We start from the raw sequence: 21,009 nt of genomic DNA, 5'->3' as shown, positions 1-21,009 counted from the left end.
AGATAAGAGCTTTATGCCAATCATTCAAATACTCGAGACATAGACGGTATTTGTAAATGTTTATTTTAAGTATTTATCAGTTTATTGCTAAAATAATATAAAATTAATGTTTGTGTATTATACATGTTATTTCTGAACGGTTTAAATTAAATTGATTTACATTAAGAATTATATACAACTCTTTAACAACTTCTGATATTTATTAATAAAATAAAATTATTTTTTCAAATGCTCTAACTTCAATTTTTTTTTTTACTTTTAATTTTTATTTGAAATACTTCAAACTTTTATCACTGTTTAATTTATAATTTTCTTTACAATTTATTATCACCGGATAACACCTTGAATTTTATCTTGTTTTCAATGAGATCACTTTCCAACCCAACCAATTAAGATATAAGTTAATCTCTCTTTTTGTATAAAAAATCAAATAAAGTACGGATGGCAATAGGTCTGTTCTAACCCGAATAATGGACCATTCAGAGCGGGTCTAGGGTCTTTGTGTCCCTACCTAACTCGAACCCACTCCCTTTTCATGTTTTTATATATTTATATATACTTATCTAAAATATATTTAACATAGTACAAATATTCATATTTTTATTTATACTTACGTATGCACATAAATTTAATATTTTTATAAATTGAAATAATGATATAAATAATTTTAGATGTTTAATGTGTATATAATGAGTAATACATATTTTAAAGCCTAAAACATATGCATATAAATTTATTAAAAAATTCTTTCAATAATATTATAATTTCATATTCATAAATTTATAACAGAATTATTTTTTTTTTTAAAAAAAGAATATTTTTTAATATTTAAAAGTATCAAAATTGGGTCCAACAAGTCCGACCCTCGGATACCAGGTTAGGTCTTGGATTTTTAGAAACTCGAATCATTGCCATGCCTAGGATAAATCCTCTTTGCCACAAAATAAGATATTTATTATTTAAAAGGTATAATACAATAATCTCTCTTCAAATTTGACATTATTACGAATATTTCTTAATTGTTTAAAAAATTACAAATACCCCTTGATGTTTGATGAAATTATATAATTCTTGGATAAGGTATAAAATTGTCAACTTTGCCCTTATTATATCTTTTTGTTTATTTTTAGAGAAAACTAAAAAATTATAAAAAAATCAAAGGGAATGGTGGAAAATTTTAAAAATTATAAAAAAATATCTACTTAGTTCATAAAAAAATTTAAAAAATAATTAAAATTACAATTCTTAATCCACAAAGGCATTTTGATCAGTTCACCACAAAAAGTGGATGAAAACCTAACAGATTGGAGCTAATTGTTAGACGACAGTTAAAATCAAGAGAATATTAATGATATTTCAAACAATGAGGAAGTATTTTTAATTATGTCAAACCTGAGGAGAAGTGGGTGTTATTTACATTTATTTAAATATATATAAATGTAGAATTATTTATCTTTGTCCAAAAGAATCACCAATTTTTTCTGGATGAATTAGCTAATAATATAACTTACATTTTATTTTTGATATCTAATAATACTTAAAAAGAAATTCTTTATTTTTAATTTAAATTTAGATAAGTGCAGGGTTGATTATCTTTAACCAAAAGATTCACTCATTTTTTTTTCAAAGAAATTTAACAATATGTCTGGGAATTTAGAGTACCAAACATTATGAATGGAAAATAACACTACTTTGGCCTATGAATGTTGAACAGTCGAATGCTGTAGAAGGTAAAGTTGCCAACTATCCTGCAGAAAATCAACCTGGATTTTGATGCAGGTGGATCTCTTGAACAAGCTGCGATCTTGTCCGATTTATTGCAGCAAAACAGATGATCAGATGCTCCTCAAGATTGACAAGCCGTTGCACAAAACCTGAACGGTTTCTCCGAAGCTGCTTCAATATCTCCTGTATGAGATACTCATCCATGCCCCTTTCTAATCCCAGCCGAACAAGAAGTTTGTCGTTTTCGACATCAGTGTGGAGATGGCGAACCAGTCGATCAGTGGTGTCCAGCTCCTTGTGAAGGACATAAGCATTGATGGCTGCTGCATCAAGTTGAGGTAGACGGGCCGTTTCTTTCCTTGTTGCGATGGAAGGAAACATTGCTATGCATATGGGGCTTCCAACTAGGGCAACTAAAGCATGACTAGCTATTGCCACAGCTGACATGGCCACACCAACTGCAGCTGCAATCAAACACAAGGCACATCCTGTTGAACAGTAGCGTACAGGATGGGTTCTCGACCGTGGCTTTCTGACATGATGGCCGAGCCGGTCTGTGAGGTCGGAGAAGCATTGGCGCACATTATTGAAGTTCTCTGAGTCAGGGGGGAGGAAGGGGTTTTCAAGGCTGCCAAAATGGAGAAAAATGTTGTGTGCCGAGTTGCATAGGGAGTGGGAGAGGGAATAAGAGTCAGAGTCGAACTCCACGGGGAGGTCATCAAGAAGGTTATGAATAGGGGAGTAGATGAGCTGAGCCCGGCGGACACTCTGGAAGAGGAGGAAGCATAAACGGGAAGTTTGCTCACTATGTTCAAAGTAGGTAGCTACAAGATAAGTAAGCGGGTTGTGCCTAATAAGCGAAAGTGTTTCTTGAACATACTCACGGCTTGGTCGAAGAACCTGTTCTAACAGCTGAGGTTCCTCAGAGAAGTCTACATTTTCAAAGTCTATGGTTTGGTCGAAGGAGTTGTCCTGGTCAAAGGTTCTCTGAATCTCACCATAAGAGTGAGTTTGAACTGCAAGAGCGTATTCTTCACTAAGGTTAATTGTGGCAGAGAGTTGAGCACCTCTTCTTGGAGTATTCTCGACAGAAGAACCTAAATTATGATTTACATTGTCAAAGGTTAGAATGTCTCTAGGCACTAAATGAGCGCTACATACGAAAGAAACAGTCTAGAAACAAAATAGAAGTGCCTTTTGTAGTCCTGACAATCCTACTTTGGGGGTGTTCACATTCATTTTGTTTTGATCACAAAAATCCTGTTTCTTTTATATAGATTCCTCTTGGTGCCTTCATTGACAACCATGGTAGAACCAGACTGTCTTTCTACAGACTGTTCTTTTCTTTCTTACAAGGAACTCCACAAGAGTTCAGAAGTTTACCTTGGGAAACAGAGGATGAATAATCATTGTTTGTTGAAGGCGTTGGCAGTTGCTTCACACAAAACAGCATTGGGCCCTGTCCTCTGATGTGGGGCGACCAAAACTCATTTCTGTATAAAAGACTCACGTTCGTAGACTATAAGAAGTCTATGACATGCACAATCTCAGAAGAAATGGATCGCCCAAATCTTGCCGCCAAACACTGAACAGAAGTAAATGGAAGATGGCAAAGCGTTAAAATACAAAATACGAAAGTGAAATCAATCAAGCAAGGAGTATCCTTGCTGACGAGATTCTACAATAAAAGGAGCTCCCATTGGAACAATTTAACACAAGCAAGTACTTGTCATTTATTTCTAAGCATTCTCTCAAGAGCAACATTTAGAATCCTAGACCTCGCACATTCGAGTTAACATGAAACACCAATCGCTGACAGAGCCTATCTTTGGCAATGTAGTATCACCTAGAATGCTACTGGTGAAATCACTCATGAGGTTGAAGCTCAGAGAGAATCTTCGCCACTAATCTTTGCTTTTCCCTTCCTCTTCAAGTTGAGCAAAGAAAATGCATTTGAGGCAAACGCTTAACAAGCACTAGTTTCTCGCATCAAAATCAAAAACTCATCATCATGTATACCTTACATACAAAATGTTGGAAAAGTTTCAGTTTCGTGTAATGAAACATTTTGAAATATAACAATCGGATTTAGAAATTAAAAGCAATAAAAGCCACGATGGAACAAATAACATAACCGTCAGAAATGCAATTTACGACAAGTAAATTGAATAGTAAACTTACAATAACAATTTTCAATCCAATGGAAATCGTAAATTTAACTAAATCACACAGTTCACTGCTTGTCTTGAAGAAAGTATACATCCAGTATCAATAGTGCATAGGGCACAACGTAATCTCTCCCAGGATAAGACGGTTACAGTTCTTTCAGTGTAGCACTGTACCAAAGAACACGGCAATAAAACACTCAGAAGCCTATCTATTGAAACTTAAGCTCAAAATCTTAGAATTGAGAGGGAAAACCTGAGTGTAGGAATTGAGAGAAGAAAGTCTTTATTTTGGTTTTTGTGTGTATCAAATGGGAGAGCTCACCAGCCTTTTTACAGGCATGGTTTGAAGCACACCATTTCCCACCCCCACCAAATGCAGCAAATGAAACAGCCAAATAATGACAAAACATGAGAAGGAAAAGCTGTTACAAAAACCTTAATTTCTTGCTGCAACTCAAGATTAAAAATAATCTAATCTATGGGTTTGTCATGTAAATTTTCAAAATTACAACACAAAAGACTCCTACTTCACATATTAGATCCCTTCTCCAGCTTCATAGGTAGACGACGGCAACTGAACCAGCACACTCAACTCACCAACAGTCTCCAGTTTCAATGATTAAACCTCCAGTTCTTTCAAAACAAACAACCATCTTTTTCCTTGGTGCAACATGACATTACTTGAGAATCATTGAGGCATAAGTGTATAGCACTCTCCATAATAATGACTTCTACATAACCCTTTGCAAAATTCCAAGAAATCCCCCTTCACCAGCCAAAAGAAAAAAACCAGACAAGTAAATCACCAGAAAAGGAAAGCTAAATTGCGGGATTTTATGAGAATCGTGATCGATTAACATCCAAGAATCGGAAAGGGGTCTCAAGCTTTTATCCCATAAGACAGCATAAGCGTAAAAGTTGAAAGGTACAGTAAGTAGGGAAGGTGAGTGCTGGGAAATACCAAAAACAGGAATGTCGAGATTAATCTTCAAGGAGCTTTCTGAGACGGGCTTTGAGGAAATCTTTACGGGCCTGGGCTCGGGCCTGTTGAGGGGCGATGTTGGAGAAGGAGAGATGGGTTCCTACGGCGATGAAGACAGCAGCAGTGAGGAAGCCGCAGATGTGTAGGGTTAGCTGCTTAGGCGAGGGAGAGTACGGCCACAGTACCATCTCCGTCTTTGAGTCTTCTTTCAGTGAGGAAACAACAGAAAGATCATACTACTGTATACCAATACCATACCATACATAATCAGAGAGGCAAATGATTGATTATGTTCGTCTTGACTGTCTCCGTCTATGACTATGAGCGGATTCTCGGAATGAATGAAAAGGAGAAAACAGAAAGAGATAAATGAAGTTTAATTTAAGAGAAAATTGCATTTTTGTAGCATAATTTAGGGCAATTTTCCTTTTCACGGTGCCATCACCTGAGACATCTCAAGTAGTTGGTAAATGAACTCTTCAATGTCCTCATTAGTTCCTTTCTCATAAGTCCCCTAAAATATGAAGAAGCACAAATAAATTGACATTCACATCTTAGTTACTTTAATATGTCTTGAGCACTTATATCAACCACGAACCAAAGGCATTTGGTTGTTGTGGGACAACCTGAACCAAATTGGGAACAAATGCAACTTGCACCTAGACCCTCTCTAAAAAAAATGGATCTAACCTCATCCTCAAGATTTCAGTTTTTTATGTTATTTGGAACTGCAACAAGGGGAATTGTGCATGTAATGGAGTAGTTGATTGTAGTAAGTAGCATTATGACATGTACAATGGACAACAAAATTGTACTAGCTCTCTTTCACAGCTTCATATTTTCTTGTGTGGCAGCAAGGGAACCGTCCTCTTGAGATTGGGCCACATGTGAGCTAAGATTCCCATATGTTGATGCGACTGGCATTCTAGGCCTTCACAAGCCGTCTTGGGCCATCTCGATTGTTTTCGCTTACTAGACCCTTCAATGCTGGGGTCTTTTCCGTCTTGCTTCTTGGATCCTTCTTGGGCTTTTCCTCTTTGCATATTTTGGGACATCTTACATAAATAACTTTCTTTTTCTAGTTGTGTTCATATGAAAAATATAATTTATTTGAAATGAAATTCAAATTAATTTTTTTATGATTTACAAGTTTTATGTTAGTTAGAATATAGCAGGAACGGGATTTATTTACTATCTGTACTCTTTAATTTATTCGTTTTTCTAAAGAAAAGGAAAATATCTCTTTGTCATATCAGTTGTGGTTATAGTATAATTATTGGAGAAGTTGGGGGTTGGTTTGATACAACCAAAGAGTAGTGGTACCAACGGGAAATTTCTGCCTCCATTTATAATCTCAAAACCTCGTCTTCCTGCTTGCATCCCAAACCCTAAAGCAAACGCTGCTCTCCGTCTTCTCCCCTACCCCTACGCCGCCGCCGAACCAGAACCACCACCAAGAAGATGGGTCGCGTCCGAACAAAGACCGTGAAGAAGTCCTCCCGGCAAGTGATCGAGCATTACTACTCGAAGATGACGCTGGATTTCCACACCAACAAGAAGGTTCTCGAAGAAGTCGCCATCATCCCCTCGAAGCGCCTCCGGAACAAGATTGCTGGGTTCTCTACTCATCTGATGAAGCGTATCCAGAAGGGGCCGGTCCGTGGAATTTCACTCAAGCTGCAGGAGGAGGAGCGCGAGCGCCGCATGGATTTCGCCCCCGATGAGTCGGCCATTAAGGTGGACCGCATCGAGGTTGACCAGGAGACAATTGATTTATTGGATTCGCTTGGGATGAAGGAGCTTCCAGGTGTCGTCCTTAGAGAGGACCAGGGACCGATCAATGTTGCGCCGCTGAACTACGGCCGCGGAGGCGCTAGACGGTACTGAGAGAGACGCGGTCTTTTCTCGGGTTATGTATTCCTTTTAATGCTTTTGATAGTGGGTTAATTTGAGTTTTGTTGGAAACTACGACTTCTGTTACTTTTGGATATGCATTTTCGAGGATTTGAGATAATGATTAATGTGTTAAAGTTTCTGAGACAATCACATCTCTCTTCCTGTCAAGTTTTTGCCGAAAGTATGAGATTTTCGCTAATTATGAATAGCATTATTTCTTTTCTATTCTCTTGCTTGTTGGGATCTTTCATTGCCCATTGATGGAAATGCTAGCAACTCTTTTTCTCTCATAAGATACACTCTGATGAGATGATCAGTGGTGGTGGGATTTTTTTTGTTATAGTTCTCTACCGCTATAGCGGAGGTAGTGTGAATGATCATGAACATGAAATTTTTTTCATTGGGCGAGCTTTCTTTGGCTGGTCCTCATTGCTGATATTATTCAGTTGGCACTTCCCCTTTAGTCCTTATGGAATTGCAGTTTAAATCAACATTGAACATTCTTGTGTTTCTCGGCAAGTTGGAAGAAACATGGTTCAATGTTGGTGTCGGAACTGACTATGGTGTAAAACATGGCTGGAATTATGCTGGCATTGCACTTTTTCTCTAATTGTTTGTGGGATGGTGTTGCCTTGTTCTCTGCTCGTATCCATCGGAGAGAATTTGCTTGTTATTTGTGGCTAACAATATAAACAATTATGAGTAAAATGTTGTTCAATTTGGTTTCGGTTCTTAGTTAACTTGGATTAATGGTTGAATTTAATTTGATAATTTGGCTGTTTGAGTTAATTTGGATTTTAATCAAGTTGAGCCCAGATTTTACACAGTTGATTTTTTACCCTCTGTTTTATTATCCTTTCACCAGTTGAATTGAACTTCAATTTCTATTGAAACAAAAAGAGATGTACAAGATTGATTTGTCATACTTAGCAAAACAGAATTGAGATCAACTTTCAGAATTAGTAGCACTTGCATATTTGTAATTGTAAACCTCGGCAAATTGAGCAAAATTTGGGTATTTGTACACAACCACACAAGTATGAATGGGCTAAACCTTCAGCCGGAGTAACAGTCTAGGGGGAGAAAGTGGAAGAGATGTCAACAATTTGAGCAAAATTTGGGTATTTGTACACAACCACACAAGTATGAATGGGCTAAACCTTCAGCCGGAGTAACAGTCTAGGGGGAGAAAGTGGAAGAGATGTCAACAATTTGAGCAAACTTTGGGTATTTGTACACAACCACACAAGTATGAATGGGCTAAACCTTCAGCCGGAGTAACAGTCTAGGGGGAGAAAGTGGAAGAGATGTCAACAATCACTCGCTCGAATTTGCAAGCCCAACCATATTAAGCATATGCCGATCTTCCTTAAATCTTTCCAGCACTGTACCTTTGATAACTTCTGGTCTATCCTGATCAGCTCTTCTTGGAACCACTCCCCAGCATTCTATTACATCTGGGTATATTTGGGAGGTCTTCGATAGGCATGGGCTGCCAAAAGTTGTGCAACTGAAGGTGTGCCCCTGATCAAAGTTTGCTGAAAGGAATAGCCCAAAATGATTTACTCGCCCTCCAAATCCGATGCCATTAGGAATGCTCTCCGAGCTGAAATTTACAGCACACTGCAAGTGGAAGGATTTCACAGTCTCAACATCATAGAAGCATATAAAACAGAAAGGTCGCAGTGTATTTGATTTCAAATGGCATTATAAGAGCAGGAAGAGAATTGTCAAAAGGCAAAATCAGTAGTTTCCGATCATCCTGATAATTCACTCTTAGAGTTGGTCTTCTGAACGCCTGCATTAATATTTCTTTCGAGTGAAGGGGAAAAATATAATGCAGACGGAGAAAACCCTGGTACCAATTGATGGCGCTACTTCAGTCAATTCGTAAGCAATCAAGAAAAAAGCAGTTGACATATGAATAATCAATCTGATGACGGTCTTCAGGAGGACAACTGTTTGCTGATTCACCTATTTATACCATCGACTGCTCAAGATCAAGAACCTGTGTCTACTAAGTAAACGGAAGAAGACCTCTCATTCTTAGAATGTTCTTGAGGCATTCTGGCTCCTTGCATTATTAAATAAAGATAATCTATCATAGTCTTTCAGTTTTTGGAGTAATTTGTCAAGGAAATTCAAGTACTTACCCATTGTAAATTATGGTTTGCCCCAGTAGGCCGAAAAATTGATGCTACTGGATATAGCTGAAAGAGAAAAGATCTCATATCCCCATAAAAATCAGAGTGCCTCTCCCATGGCTGAGAAGCATAGCCTCCATAGATATAACCTTCTTTATCTTTGATGATCAATATAGTTGGTCCATCAATTCTGCAGTTCAATTCAACAGTTACCCATCCCATGGCTACTAAAAGATAGAAGCAGCAACCTAGGAACTGACATGGAAATACAGAGCTTTTAGCATTCGCACCTCCTAAAAGCTAAGTTTACAAACAAAAAACATTGGTGCATTTTAATATATCAAAGCACCTTCATGGTGTAAGTATATGTGCATGCCAAAGAACTTTTTGGTGTTAGCTCTAATTGGATGAGTTACAAAGAGATATATCTCTTAACAGAATTTGGCAAACCATATTTCAGGTGAAACAGCCATATGCCGAAATAGATATGCAAAGCATATCTTCGAGGACCATTAACAATTCATGAATGATTTCACATATACATCTCTGCATGTAGAAGAGTCTTGAAATGAAAGCATGAGAAAATAAGCAAAATAAGTAGGATATCATAAACAAGCTACTCACTGTATATTGCCCAAAAATGTGTTGAAACTCAGCCCATGAACAGAACTATGATACAAAAGTTTCCACTCATCCAGTTCAGTTGGGGACAGTGCTCCTCCAATATGCCAAGCATATTCCTTCCTCAACAAAATTTGACTAGGATGAATCTTGTCCTCATGCTGTAACTGAGGTACTTGCGAACCTACAAAATGAAAAGCATGTCAGAGACCTCAAAACTCATCTCCTTTAACCACGTTGAAAGAGTTTGTGAAAACAAAGGAGCTAACATCATTATTTACTCAGTGTCATGGCTCTTACTACTGACATTAAAGATCTCTTCCAGGAATATCTCAACGATTCCTTTACACAAAAACTAGAAATAATGTAACTACTATGATTAAGAAGTAAAATCATTATGTTATATTTACCGACTTATTTTTGCTAGTATTTCCTTTGTTACTGCATTTGCTCATGATAAAAACCGAGTCAGCAGTAAACAAATTATCAGATGATCAAGATTCCTGAATTGAATTATTGTACTTAGAGAAAAACTTGTTCTCATACATTCAATTAGAATGACTAGCAGTGGCTCCTTCGTTGTCCTATTGCGCTCTACTCTTGCTTCGCTACAGTTAGCTCGAAAACGAATTCAGTCACCCCAGGGTCTCAATCCTAATAAAGGGACTTGCCGTCTTCCCAAGCAGGCCATGCGGGGTACTTAACGCGTTAGCTACAGCGCGCAACGGCTTTCGCACTAGTGCGCTCATCCCTTGCTTGTTCCCTTCGCACGCTTAGAAGTGGATTCGAACCACTTAACCGTCAGTCTGAGCTCTCTGGATAGTAGAATCCAACGGCTCTATCAAGGTTATTCCGATAGATTTTGTTCGATTGACCTAGGAAAGGCTAGTGGCTGGTGCCATCCCCGTCTCACTTCCTCCTATAGAACTGGGTGATTAAGAAGCTAAGGGACTTTCTGGAACTAGGACAGAGCCCCGTTGATTCAAACATAGGAACAAAGACTTTGACTTGCTAGCTGGGACTTTAGGTTAGACCTAACATTGGTTTTCGACATAACCGAAAACCCCTGCTTTTGCTTGTCGGAGGTAACCTCGGTTAAATCGCTTTTGCAATGAAAAACCTCACAGAAAAACAATTTACAATTAGCTTAGCTCAAAGAGGATGCTAACGCTCCAGACACGACAGGCATAGGCACAGACACACGCACACGCACAAGCTGTGAGAGAGAGCATCAACCAGAAACCTGAATCAGAGGGCATTAACAAACTGCCCAGATATTTCCTGACTGCTGGAAGAAGAGTGCACCATTTCTGGAAATCCTGAAGAGACATGCTATCACTAGTAAAATTTGCAGCGTTGATGAAAACAATAACAATTTCCTGGTCCGATCCTGCTTTAGTCTCAGAGCTTTGTCGATGAAATAGGTTATCAAGCATGGAAGTTAAAACAACTTCAAGATCATTCCTACCACAATGCACATAATATATATATTAGAAGAAAAGGAATACATGGATGGAAAGAACTCTACAATAAGAAATTTCCTTATTTTACCTTCTCACAGTGCCATCACCTGAGACATCAAGCAGTTGGTAAATGAACTCTTCAATGTCCTCATTAGTTCCTTTCTCATAAGTCCCCTAAAATATGAAGAAGCACAAATAAATTGACATTCACATCTTAGTTACTTTAACATGTCTTGAGCACTTATATCAAGCACAAACCAAAGGCATTTGTTTGTTGTGGGACAACCTGAACCAAATTGAGAACAAATGCAACCTGCACCTAGACTTGAGAAAGAATTGCATCTCTGTAAAAAAATGGATCTAACCTCATCCTCAAGATTTCAGTTTTTTATGTTATTTGGAACTGCAACAAGGGGAATTGTGCTAGTAATGACAGATTGTCGTTAAGAGTAGTTGATTGTAGTAAGTAGCATTATGACATGTACAACGGACAACAAAATTGTACTAGCTCTCTCTCACAATTTCATATTTTCTAAATTATGCAACTTATTAATTCAACTATACTTCAAATATGCATTGGAGGCACTTTATAACATGACAGTGAGATCACCTCTCTTAGACTTCTATTTTGAATTGTGTACTCTTTCTTTTTTTTTATCCTTTCTAACTTTCTTCATCCCTCCAAAAACTTCTTGTTAGATAATTCATGTAGTCAAGTGTCTACTATACCAGCGATTGTCCAGACAAAAGTTATTAGGCAATTTCAGTGCATACAATAACACAGCAAAACGCAACGATTTCAGAAAAGAATAACTTGTCATACTCTTTCCATGGTCAAGAAACCAAAAAGCGTTAGGCTTACCTTAGCAATAACGAGGTCTTCAAAAGTGAGCTTTTGATCCTTGCGTTTCTGCGTAACCAAATCGAAAACCCTATCCCCAAGAGGCCCATCAATTCCAATATACGCCTGTTATGCAAGCTCATTCACATAAGCGAAGAAACAGAGAAAAATTACTCAAACTACGCAAACAAAATCGAAAAACAGTTCAAAGAAGAAACCACCTTGAAAACATCAGGAGATACGTATTTCCCATTGCTTTGGGACTGGGAGGCAAGCGAGGTATGGAGTGATCTTAAATCTTCCAATTCCTTCTGAGTAAATGCTCTGCAATTACAAAATTCCGCCTATTTATCAACTGAAATATACTGAATCAGTAAATGCAGTAAGCAGAAAATGCAAACCTAGCGGCGGAGGCAAAGCGAGGATCGGTGGATGATGATCCGGAGTTGCCCATTGGCCCGCCTCTTCTACGGGGCGCTTCTGATTTGAAAGTCGTGTTATACACAAACTCGAATGAAGTCCTTTGGGGGTGTGAAGAGTTGGCAATGGGGAAGACCGCGTTTGGATGGCTTTCACAGAATATTTTGGGGATACGATAAACATAAAGAAAAATAATTTTGGGTTTTGATGCTTAAGAGTCATATATCAATCTTTAAACCCCGCATTTAAATTTAAGGGGAAATTATATTTACACTTCATCATATATATGATGTTTGGTCTTTATTTTTTACGTTATTACCAAATAATTAATAATAATTAAGAAGTACAAATAATTTATGCAATAATATTGATGTTTTTGAGGTGTATGTTTAATTTTAAAAAATTAAAAATGATTTGCGTATATAATCTTGATATTTTTTAGGTATATTTAATTATTCAAAAATTAAGGATCATTTGTGTAATGTATTGCTTTCAATTATTTTCCGAGTTTATATGGGTTTAATCTAGACTTATAAGGAGTTTTAGAAAAGTCGGATGAAGTTGATGTCTTTTTTTTTTTTAAATAAAAAAATATAGAATTCAAAATATTTTATTTTGAAGGGTAAAATACATTAATTCTTTTTTAAATTAGATCAATATATACAAATACTCTTGTTTCTTGCAAAATTATAAATATATTATTTGAAGTTATAGTTGTAATTATAATTATAACCTTTTTTTGAAACAAAACTTACGTAATTATTTTTTAAAAAATATTACGCTAACACCCTTAAGGGGTATATCTGTAATTTCTAAAAAATAGAAACATTGTGTTTGAATTTGTGTTTTAGTTGTTTTGTTTTGTGTTTTGAGAATAGAGAGAGAAAAATAGAGATAAGTGAGTATGTGTTAAAAATAGATGACATGTTTGGATTTGTGTTTTGGGGTAATTTAAAATATTTTAAAATAAGTGTTATCGGTTTGTTGGGATTTGAAAGACAAAAATCATTGTTCATTGTCAAATCACATATTTTTATATATAAATATTTTATATTTAATGTTGTATTTTTGGGAGACAAAAATTACTGTTTATTGTCAAATCATATCCGTTTTATATTATGTATATATATATTATATATAGAAAGTTGGAAAATAGAAAAACACACAGATAAGGTGTAAAAACACAGAAACAAACATTGAGTGTGTTTTATCTTGTTTCGAAAAATGCGAAGTAACAAATCCAAACACAGCCAAAGTGTCTATGTAAGAAAATGTCAAAATAGTTTACAAAATCTTAAAATATTATAAGCTCTGTACATCTTATTAAAATGTTGTTTTGAAGAGCATAAAAACTCAACCAAAGACCCAAAGCTAGATATTGATGTGCTTTTAGTTTAGGTAAACATGTTCTGTCTTTTCATTTTCAGGAAATATCATCAACTTAAGCAAGTAAAAATTTTTACATCTGTGTTCGAAAACAAAGAATCAAGAAAACACACTTTCAGCTGAATATAACACACTTGCTCACTCACACTGGGAAAGAATTTAGTACAAACAGGTGGAACATACGGTTCGTCACTCATTCCAGCAACCGTCTATGTTTGCACCAGGCAATTGCAATCACATACAGGAAAAGAGTGCCTGCTGAGCCTCCCCCGACGGTCCACATAAACCTCGTCATCCCATGTACTTGATCTTGGAAAAGTTCGATTCTGATGTTCATACCAAAGATCCCTGCCACAACCACGAAAGCACTCACGACGAGGGTTGCTGTTGTTAACATTACACCCATTTGCAGCAGATGATTTTGCTTGTCATCCAACATGATGTTGATGTAATCTTCGGTATCGTCTACGTACTCCCTCAGCTTCACAAAGCATTGAAAGGATAGAACGTCAGCACCTTAATGTGCGACTTTGAAGAAGCAAAAGAGATCAGGTTCATAGATTTATGATGTTGGGTGGAGACATGTAACACGTTGGAGACTTGTTGCAACAAAGTGAGTTTGTAAGTTCAGCCGAAAAATAAGACATAGTAAGGAGAAAGACAAGTTACGTACGGTGGATAACTTGTTGAGTGTACCATCTATCTGAACAAAATAGGCTTCCAAGAGCATCTCAAGCTCCTCGACGTCAAGGTGCTTGCTAATAGCACTATGTGTACTAGTATGGGTGCCATGACTGCCTCTGCTGAGAGCATTAGCGCCACCAAACAATTGCTCGCGGCGACTATCAATCCGCTGAAGTTCAGCATCAGAAACGACCGAACTACCGTTACCTTCCATCAGTATTTCAGCAGGAGTCCTGAAATGTCATGCAAATACAGTGCAAAGTATACGTTTAAGCGCAATTGGATGATTTTTTGTTTAAATATCTACTTAAAGCATGCACCACGTATTGTAACAAGCCATAGTTTCACATGCCTATCGTCCGTGTTCGCCTGAACATCATCTTGATCCAACACATCCTCATTCATGGAAGACAGAGAGGAATTCTCAAGCTGTGCTTGCAATTTGTCAGTTAAATACATCTCTGCCATATCATCGTCATCATCAAGCAAATGTTCCAACTCATCTCTAACCTGATAAATCATGTTACAGTGAGTAGATGGAGGAAAAATATAGCACTACAACTGTTAAAACGATTATGTAAAATTAGGTATTAGACAGAGAGAGATAAGTCAAAATTGCAGTTATGACAAAGGACATCTCCTAATGCAAGATCAAACCATATTCCTAACCAGAGTAAACTCATGTCATGGTTTGATTGGCATAAACCGGCATATATGTTGATGGAGTTGCGATGTAAAAATCTTACAAGAGGAAAATATCATCTTCTATGTGAGATTTTATTCCACAGAGTAAAAAAGGAAAAAATAAAGCTAGCAAAAGACAGATTGTATCATTTTGATCATGCACCACCGCAGTATCTGATGCTTCCTCACATTTTCCCGTCCGAAATATGGACATCATTAAAGCTTCTACAGTCTAAGACGCTAAGGTCACCAACCAAAGAGTAACAAGAATTCATACTGATTACCAAAAGATTATACACATAACACTCAAACAAGAAAATTAACCACTTTCAAGACTTTCACAAATTTAAGTTAATGAAATCTTCATTTTCAAAGTCAAATAGTTATACGAGTAAAGGCATTGCAGAAAAGTATAATGGAAAATTACTGCATTCAACCTTCTGAACACGTCCAGTTATAGCAACGAGACGGCTTTTAATTTGTCTAACGCGTTCCAAATTGAGAGTACTAATTTTTGAAGTTAATTTATCCAATGCTGGATGAGCCTCTTGTTCCAGTGTCCTTGCCTAGCTTGGGATCAGAGAGAGAGGAAAAGGAAAATGTCGAGATGAACTATAGGAGCAAAATTGAATATAAGTTTGATTTGAAAACAAAGCAGAAGCATAAGAGTTTATACTTCATTTTCCAAGCAACTGCAAGCAGCCTCGAGGCATGCTTCTAATGCAACAAACTCAAACGGAAGCAGCTTTGGACCATCTCGATTCTCCGCAGATTGTTCTTTTCCTTCTACTTTCCCGACCTCTTCCTTACTCGGGAATTTCTCAGAATAATTTGGAGGGCTTACTGGTGTTGATCGAGGCTCTTCCAAATCATACAAGTTTGTCCAGTCCGCACTCTCACCATCTCCAGCTTCCTTAACCACCATCATCCCACCTCATTAAATATGTGAGGCTTATAGTAAATACATCATACAAAGTGTTCCACAATATAGAAGAATAATTGAAATACTTCACATCACCATAGATTTATCTTTCCTTGACAATTACAGAATTCTCATTAATTTCAGCATACATGCAACTCATTTTATAAACCAATGCCCAAGAATGAGTACAGGTTGTTAAGATGAAACCAGAAGCAAAAACAAAGATCATTCACCTTCTCACCGGTACAGAAATCAAAGATTAAGCACAAAAACAATAAAATCTTAAGATTATAAAGTTTTACCTCCCCACAAATTTCCACATCAAAGTAAACCACCACAAACTATTTTAGACATTAATCAAAGAAAGAATGAAAGACCTCGGACAAAATCAACTTGCTCTGCAGATTTCCTAAGCCACATCTAACTCACCAGAGTTTCAGTTTCGACACTATTTCCCTCACTCATGAATTTGCACCAGGGTTTTTTACAAGCCACTTTGAACAATCCATGAGGATATGGTATGCTAGACATTTATTACAACTATTCAATATACATGTGCAGCTGCAGCCCTCATGCTTCATCCTGAACTAACCTGAAATCTTGCGACAAGCAATTCCATATCCCGCTATTATCTCAGACCATTACTCTATCTACCTCTTTCTACCCTTCGGTAATAGATCCTTCCCAGCCAATCTGTTTAACCAATAACCTAAACAACCATGTAAGATCAAACAAGTGCTGTTACATACCAAATCTCCATATCTGGCGAATTCATATTTCGAATATAAGGTTAATGAATAGCATTAACAATCTCAATCTTCTTGATATTCAAGGTTCAAACTTACAATTGCGCTTATATTCTTTCTCTTAATTTCAGAGACTAGAAACTTGACTCTTTGTTGTTTTGGAGAGATTGACTTCAAGAAAGCTGCGTCAAAAACTTTACTGCCCTAAGACAGATGAAAACTGAGTTGAAAAGGCAAACGACCAATAAATTCTAGAAGACTCACCAACTCGTTAGAAGGATCACAGAGTAGAAATCCATGATAAAGCAAATCAATATTCAAATAAAAGAAATCGTATTTCAAATTATACTAACAGAAACTCTTCAAAACCAATAACAAAATTAAAACTTGATATACAGAGAGGAAGAGCAGGAGAAACCTGAGACTTGATAGCCTGATTATGTCGCAAGATTCTCCTCTGAAGCTCATCAACAAAAGGAATGACTGAGGGATCTCTAGAATTGAGCAAGAGAACTTCTTGGGCCGTGATTATGGCCTTTATATGCTCCAGATTGATGACTATGGCCCGCTCACGCCCAAGCACAGTTGACGGGTACGACAACAGCGGATCGAGTATCCGGAGATCGCGGGCCGGGAGCCCGGTTCGCCTCATGATGGCGTGTTTTCCAGCCTCCACCACCTGGGCCTGGCCAGTCGAATCCAGCAGCAGCCATGGCCTAACTCCCGCCGCCTTCTTCCGGAGCCCACCACCGATGCTGACGCCTCCGGCGGCGGTGGCGGGCCGGAGTAGGGGCTCTGCGGTGCCGTCGTCCTCCGCCTGAGGTGGACCTGCTGCCTGTTTCGGTGGCTGAGGAGGGGCGCCCCTCATTGTGCGTTGATTCGGTGGTCGTAGCCTTGGCCCGTGGGATTGATTATCTGATATTCTTTCCGGGTTTACCAGTGATTTACGGGGTTGGTCGGATTTACACTAGAGCCTGAAAAATACGAATATGCTATTCCGACCAGGTTTTGTTATATCCAATTTCAAATCCTGTCAAGTATTTTCCGATTCTTATGTGAGTGAATGACTTTAGTTCCACGAAAATCAAATTTCATTCGAACTACATATTTTGAAGTAATTTTAACAAAATTTTCCCTTTTTTCAAAGTGGAAAAATAGATTAACTTTGAATTATTTAGGATTATTGCAAACATATATTGGTTAAATGAGAAAAGACGAGATGATTTTTTTTTATTATTATTATTGAAAACTGTGGTGGTAGATAAATTATAATTTTTTTTTTTTATAAATCCTTTATGATCTATGGCATATGTTATGATATATGCTCTGTTTTGGAGTAATAATTAAAGTCGAAATTACTTTAATTTTTTATAATTTTTGAAAAAGACTATAAATATAATGTAATAAAATCCCGGTCATCGAAACATTCCACGAAATCAGCCCTCCGAAAGGAAATTGATGTCCAACAGAGGCAGGACATAATCCATATGAGCCGAACAAAGTGACAACGCAGAAGAATATGGAGTAGATCCTCACCCTCGTCGCCACACCACGGGCAGATGCCGTCAATGATCAATCGACCACTTGCAAGATTGGAAGTAGTAGGGAGAGCATTGCGGCACACTCGCCAAGCGAATAACCGAACCTTCGGAGGAGTAATGACATACCAAATAAAATCCCAACCCTCACTTTTATAAGTTTTCAAACCAGTACGGCTAATCTGCAAGTTAGGAACAACCTCGTCCCAGATAAGACGATACGCCCTCCGAACCGAATATATCTCGTTCTTTTCGAAATGCAACCAGAGCTGATTCGGGCTACCTTCGGATCTGGCAATCCCCAAGATAACACCCGCATCCTCCGATCCGAATACCTCACAAATTAATATCTCGTTCCATTCCCCTGTGGCATCCAGCAACCTATCTACTGTAGCATCCTCATGAAGAGATTCGAAGCAGTGATTTCCTGGAACATCCATGGACGAGGGATCCACCTATCCTTCCAAATGCGCATAATCCGTCCAAATCTAATGTGCTACTGTAACCCAACTTTGAGCAGATCACGCGCCTCGAGAATGCTGGGTTATATAAAAGAACATCCTAGCCTGATAGTCGCTTGAAGCACATCCGTGTGTGGGAAGTACTTGTCCTTGAGTATTCGGCAAAGCAGGGCATTCGGGTTTGATATAATTCTCCACAATTGCTTAGCTAACATAGCTTGGTTAAAAGCCCCCAGCTTCCACAAACCAAGTCCACCCTCTTCTTTCCTCACACGTAACTTATCCCATGAAATCCAATGCACCCTCCTAGCTTCTTTATTATGCCACAAAAAATCAGCCATCATACCTTCAAACTCACAGCAAATGATAGTTGGAACGAGGAAACAATTCATCACAAAACGAGGTAAGGTCTGCACAACAGATTTGAGCAAAACCAACTTACTAGCTTGTGATAGATTCTTGTATCTCCACCTTTGTAACCTTGCCCATACTTTATCCTTAATGGATTGAAAGACCTCCCTCTTGGAACGTCCCACGAGGGTGGGGAGTCCTAAATATTTCTCGTGTTTGGCCACCACTCGAACCCCAAGGATCCTTGCCAGTTCAGCCTGAGTTTCATTGAAGGTGTTCCAAGTAAACGCCATTGAGGACTTTTCCAAATTTACCACCAACCCAGACGCCTTCTCAAATGTCTTCAGAATCCATCCCACACAGAGCATGGCTTCCCGTGTAGCTTGACAAAAAAATGAGTCTATCATCAGCAAAGAGAAGATGCAACACAAGAGGCCTATGCTGGCTAAGGGATACACCTCGCAATTCCCCCTTTGCCTCTGCAGTTGCCAGAAGATAACTGAGTGCCTCTGCACAAAAAAGAAACAAGTAAGGAGAGAGAGGATCCCCTTGTCGGAACCCCATTAGGGGTGAAGATAACCAAATTTCTGACTGTCTAGCAAGAAGGAATAGGACACAGTGGACACACACAAAAGAATAAAAAAAAAATAAAACAAGGTTGTAAGGTGTAACTTAACAAGCACATTGTCAAGGAAACTCCATTCCACGCGATCGTAGGCTTTGCTGAGATCTAACTTAAGTGTTGTTTGTCCCACTGAACCCCGGGTCTTGTGTGCAAGTAGTGATTCAGCTCATAAGAAACTAAGACATTGTCAGTAATAAGCCGACTAGGAATAAAAGCAGATTGGGACTCCGAGACAATAAAATGGAGAATAGATTTCAAACAATTAGCTAGCATTTTAAAAACTATTTTATAGGAAGTGTTGCAGAGATTAATAGGACACTAATAGGACGCAAGCGACTCATAGATTCAAGGGAATCACAATTAGGAATAAGGACAATGAAAGTATAGTTAAATTTACCATCAAAGCGCTTATAGTTCAAGAAGTCTAAAATAAAAGAAGTAATCTCAGGGCCAACAATATGCCAATACTTCTGATAGAAATCGGAGACATACCATCGAGTCCTGGGGACTTATAAGGATACATCTAAAAAGCACACGCTTTACCTCTTCAGGCAAGAAAGGTTGGATTAAAGCTACATTCATCTCCTCGCTAACCCTCTTCGCATTCCCTTAAGATCTCATCAATAGCTTTTGCTGACGGATTAGACATAAGAAACAAATCATGGAAATAAGTAGATACAATCTGTTGAATGTCTTCTAGGGAGTGGCACCAAACACCCTCTTTATTACGGAGCTTAGAAATATAATTCTTCCTCCTCCTGACACTCGCCCGCGCATGAAAGTAAGGAGTGTTTCTGTCCACTAAGCCTTGCCACGCTGTTTATCTCCTCACGTGAAAAAATCTCTTCTAACTCCCCCCTTAACGCCCTCCTCTTCGGCCACTACTTGAACATTCGGAAACTTAGCTTGCCAACCTAGCGTCTCATGCCCTATCCAGGGGCACTCACACTGTGTCAGGTGCCACGCGGCGGTTGCACCAAGTATATTTAAAATACGAGAATCCCAGGTCTATTAGCTGACAGTCAGATAGACAGGATCTAAAAGTTTCAATTTGACGCCGAGACCGAGGAGCTCTAGTTTTATCAGATTAACAGAAAATTTCATTAAAGTCGCCAGCACAAAGCTAGAACATTACCTCTCTTTTGTATAAGAGATGTCTTGGATTCTAATTTGTGTTCTCACCCTATCGTTCTATATAAAATAAAGAGTTAATTATACTAATCTTCCTAAAATATAAAATTATGTTTTTCTTTTGAAAAGTTTGAAATTATACTTATACCCTCCTTTGAAAATTCTCTATTTACAATTGTTTCTCTTCCATTAGGATTTGGACGAAAAATATTGATGTCAAT

The 21,009-nt window shown here is 37.9% G+C and overlaps 4 protein-coding genes across 6 annotated transcripts; 1 reads left to right on the top strand and 3 right to left on the bottom strand.

The window, feature by feature from the left end:
• Positions 1–1,589: 1,589 nt before the first annotated feature.
• Positions 1,590–5,444, bottom strand: LOC105161730 (UPF0496 protein At3g19330). The gene is made up of 3 exons (XM_011079523.3): positions 4,855–5,444; positions 3,109–3,310; positions 1,590–2,822 (listed from the first exon to the last, which is right to left on the bottom strand). Exons 2-3 carry the CDS (start codon positions 3,176–3,178, stop codon positions 1,759–1,761), a joined length of 1,134 nt encoding a protein of 377 aa, XP_011077825.1. The 5' UTR covers positions 3,179–3,310; positions 4,855–5,444; the 3' UTR covers positions 1,590–1,758.
• A 789-nt stretch (positions 5,445–6,233) lies between these two features.
• Positions 6,234–6,918, top strand: LOC105161729 (small ribosomal subunit protein eS17). Its single transcript, XM_011079522.3, has one exon. It carries the CDS (start codon positions 6,337–6,339, stop codon positions 6,760–6,762), a length of 426 nt encoding a protein of 141 aa, XP_011077824.1. The 5' UTR covers positions 6,234–6,336; the 3' UTR covers positions 6,763–6,918.
• An 829-nt stretch (positions 6,919–7,747) lies between these two features.
• LOC105161728 (TLD-domain containing nucleolar protein) lies at positions 7,748–12,431 on the bottom strand. The gene is made up of 8 exons (XM_011079521.3): positions 12,242–12,431; positions 12,062–12,164; positions 11,862–11,966; positions 11,088–11,173; positions 10,780–11,000; positions 9,540–9,720; positions 8,925–9,105; positions 7,748–8,394 (listed from the first exon to the last, which is right to left on the bottom strand). Exons 1-8 carry the CDS (start codon positions 12,292–12,294, stop codon positions 8,089–8,091), a joined length of 1,236 nt encoding a protein of 411 aa, XP_011077823.1. The 5' UTR covers positions 12,295–12,431; the 3' UTR covers positions 7,748–8,088.
• A 1,216-nt stretch (positions 12,432–13,647) lies between these two features.
• On the bottom strand, positions 13,648–17,803 carry MGT4 (magnesium transporter 4). 3 transcript variants are annotated; one of them, XM_088880267.1, is made up of 6 exons: positions 17,101–17,799; positions 15,691–15,927; positions 15,452–15,580; positions 14,683–14,840; positions 14,320–14,563; positions 13,648–14,127 (listed from the first exon to the last, which is right to left on the bottom strand). In XM_088880267.1, the coding sequence occupies exons 1-6, from the start codon at positions 17,548–17,550 to the stop codon at positions 13,840–13,842; spliced, it is 1,506 nt and encodes a 501-aa protein (XP_088736393.1). In that variant the 5' UTR covers positions 17,551–17,799; the 3' UTR covers positions 13,648–13,839. The 3 variants fall into 3 exon arrangements, with proteins under 3 accessions (XP_088736393.1, XP_088736394.1, XP_088736395.1); XM_088880268.1 differs by lacking the exon at positions 15,452–15,580 and having other exon boundaries at positions 17,101–17,803; XM_088880269.1 differs by lacking the exons at positions 15,452–15,580; positions 15,691–15,927 and having other exon boundaries at positions 17,101–17,801.
• Between the last annotated feature and the right edge of the window lie 3,206 nt (positions 17,804–21,009).

Source organism: Sesamum indicum, linkage group LG5, assembly GCF_026168435.1.
Source record: "Sesamum indicum cultivar Baizhima isolate 11 linkage group LG5, ASM2616843v1, whole genome shotgun sequence".
Classification (NCBI taxonomy): domain Eukaryota; kingdom Viridiplantae; phylum Streptophyta; class Magnoliopsida; order Lamiales; family Pedaliaceae; genus Sesamum; species Sesamum indicum.
Note: the sequence above shows the minus strand (reverse complement) of the source record. Positions and strands in the feature narration are given on the sequence as shown.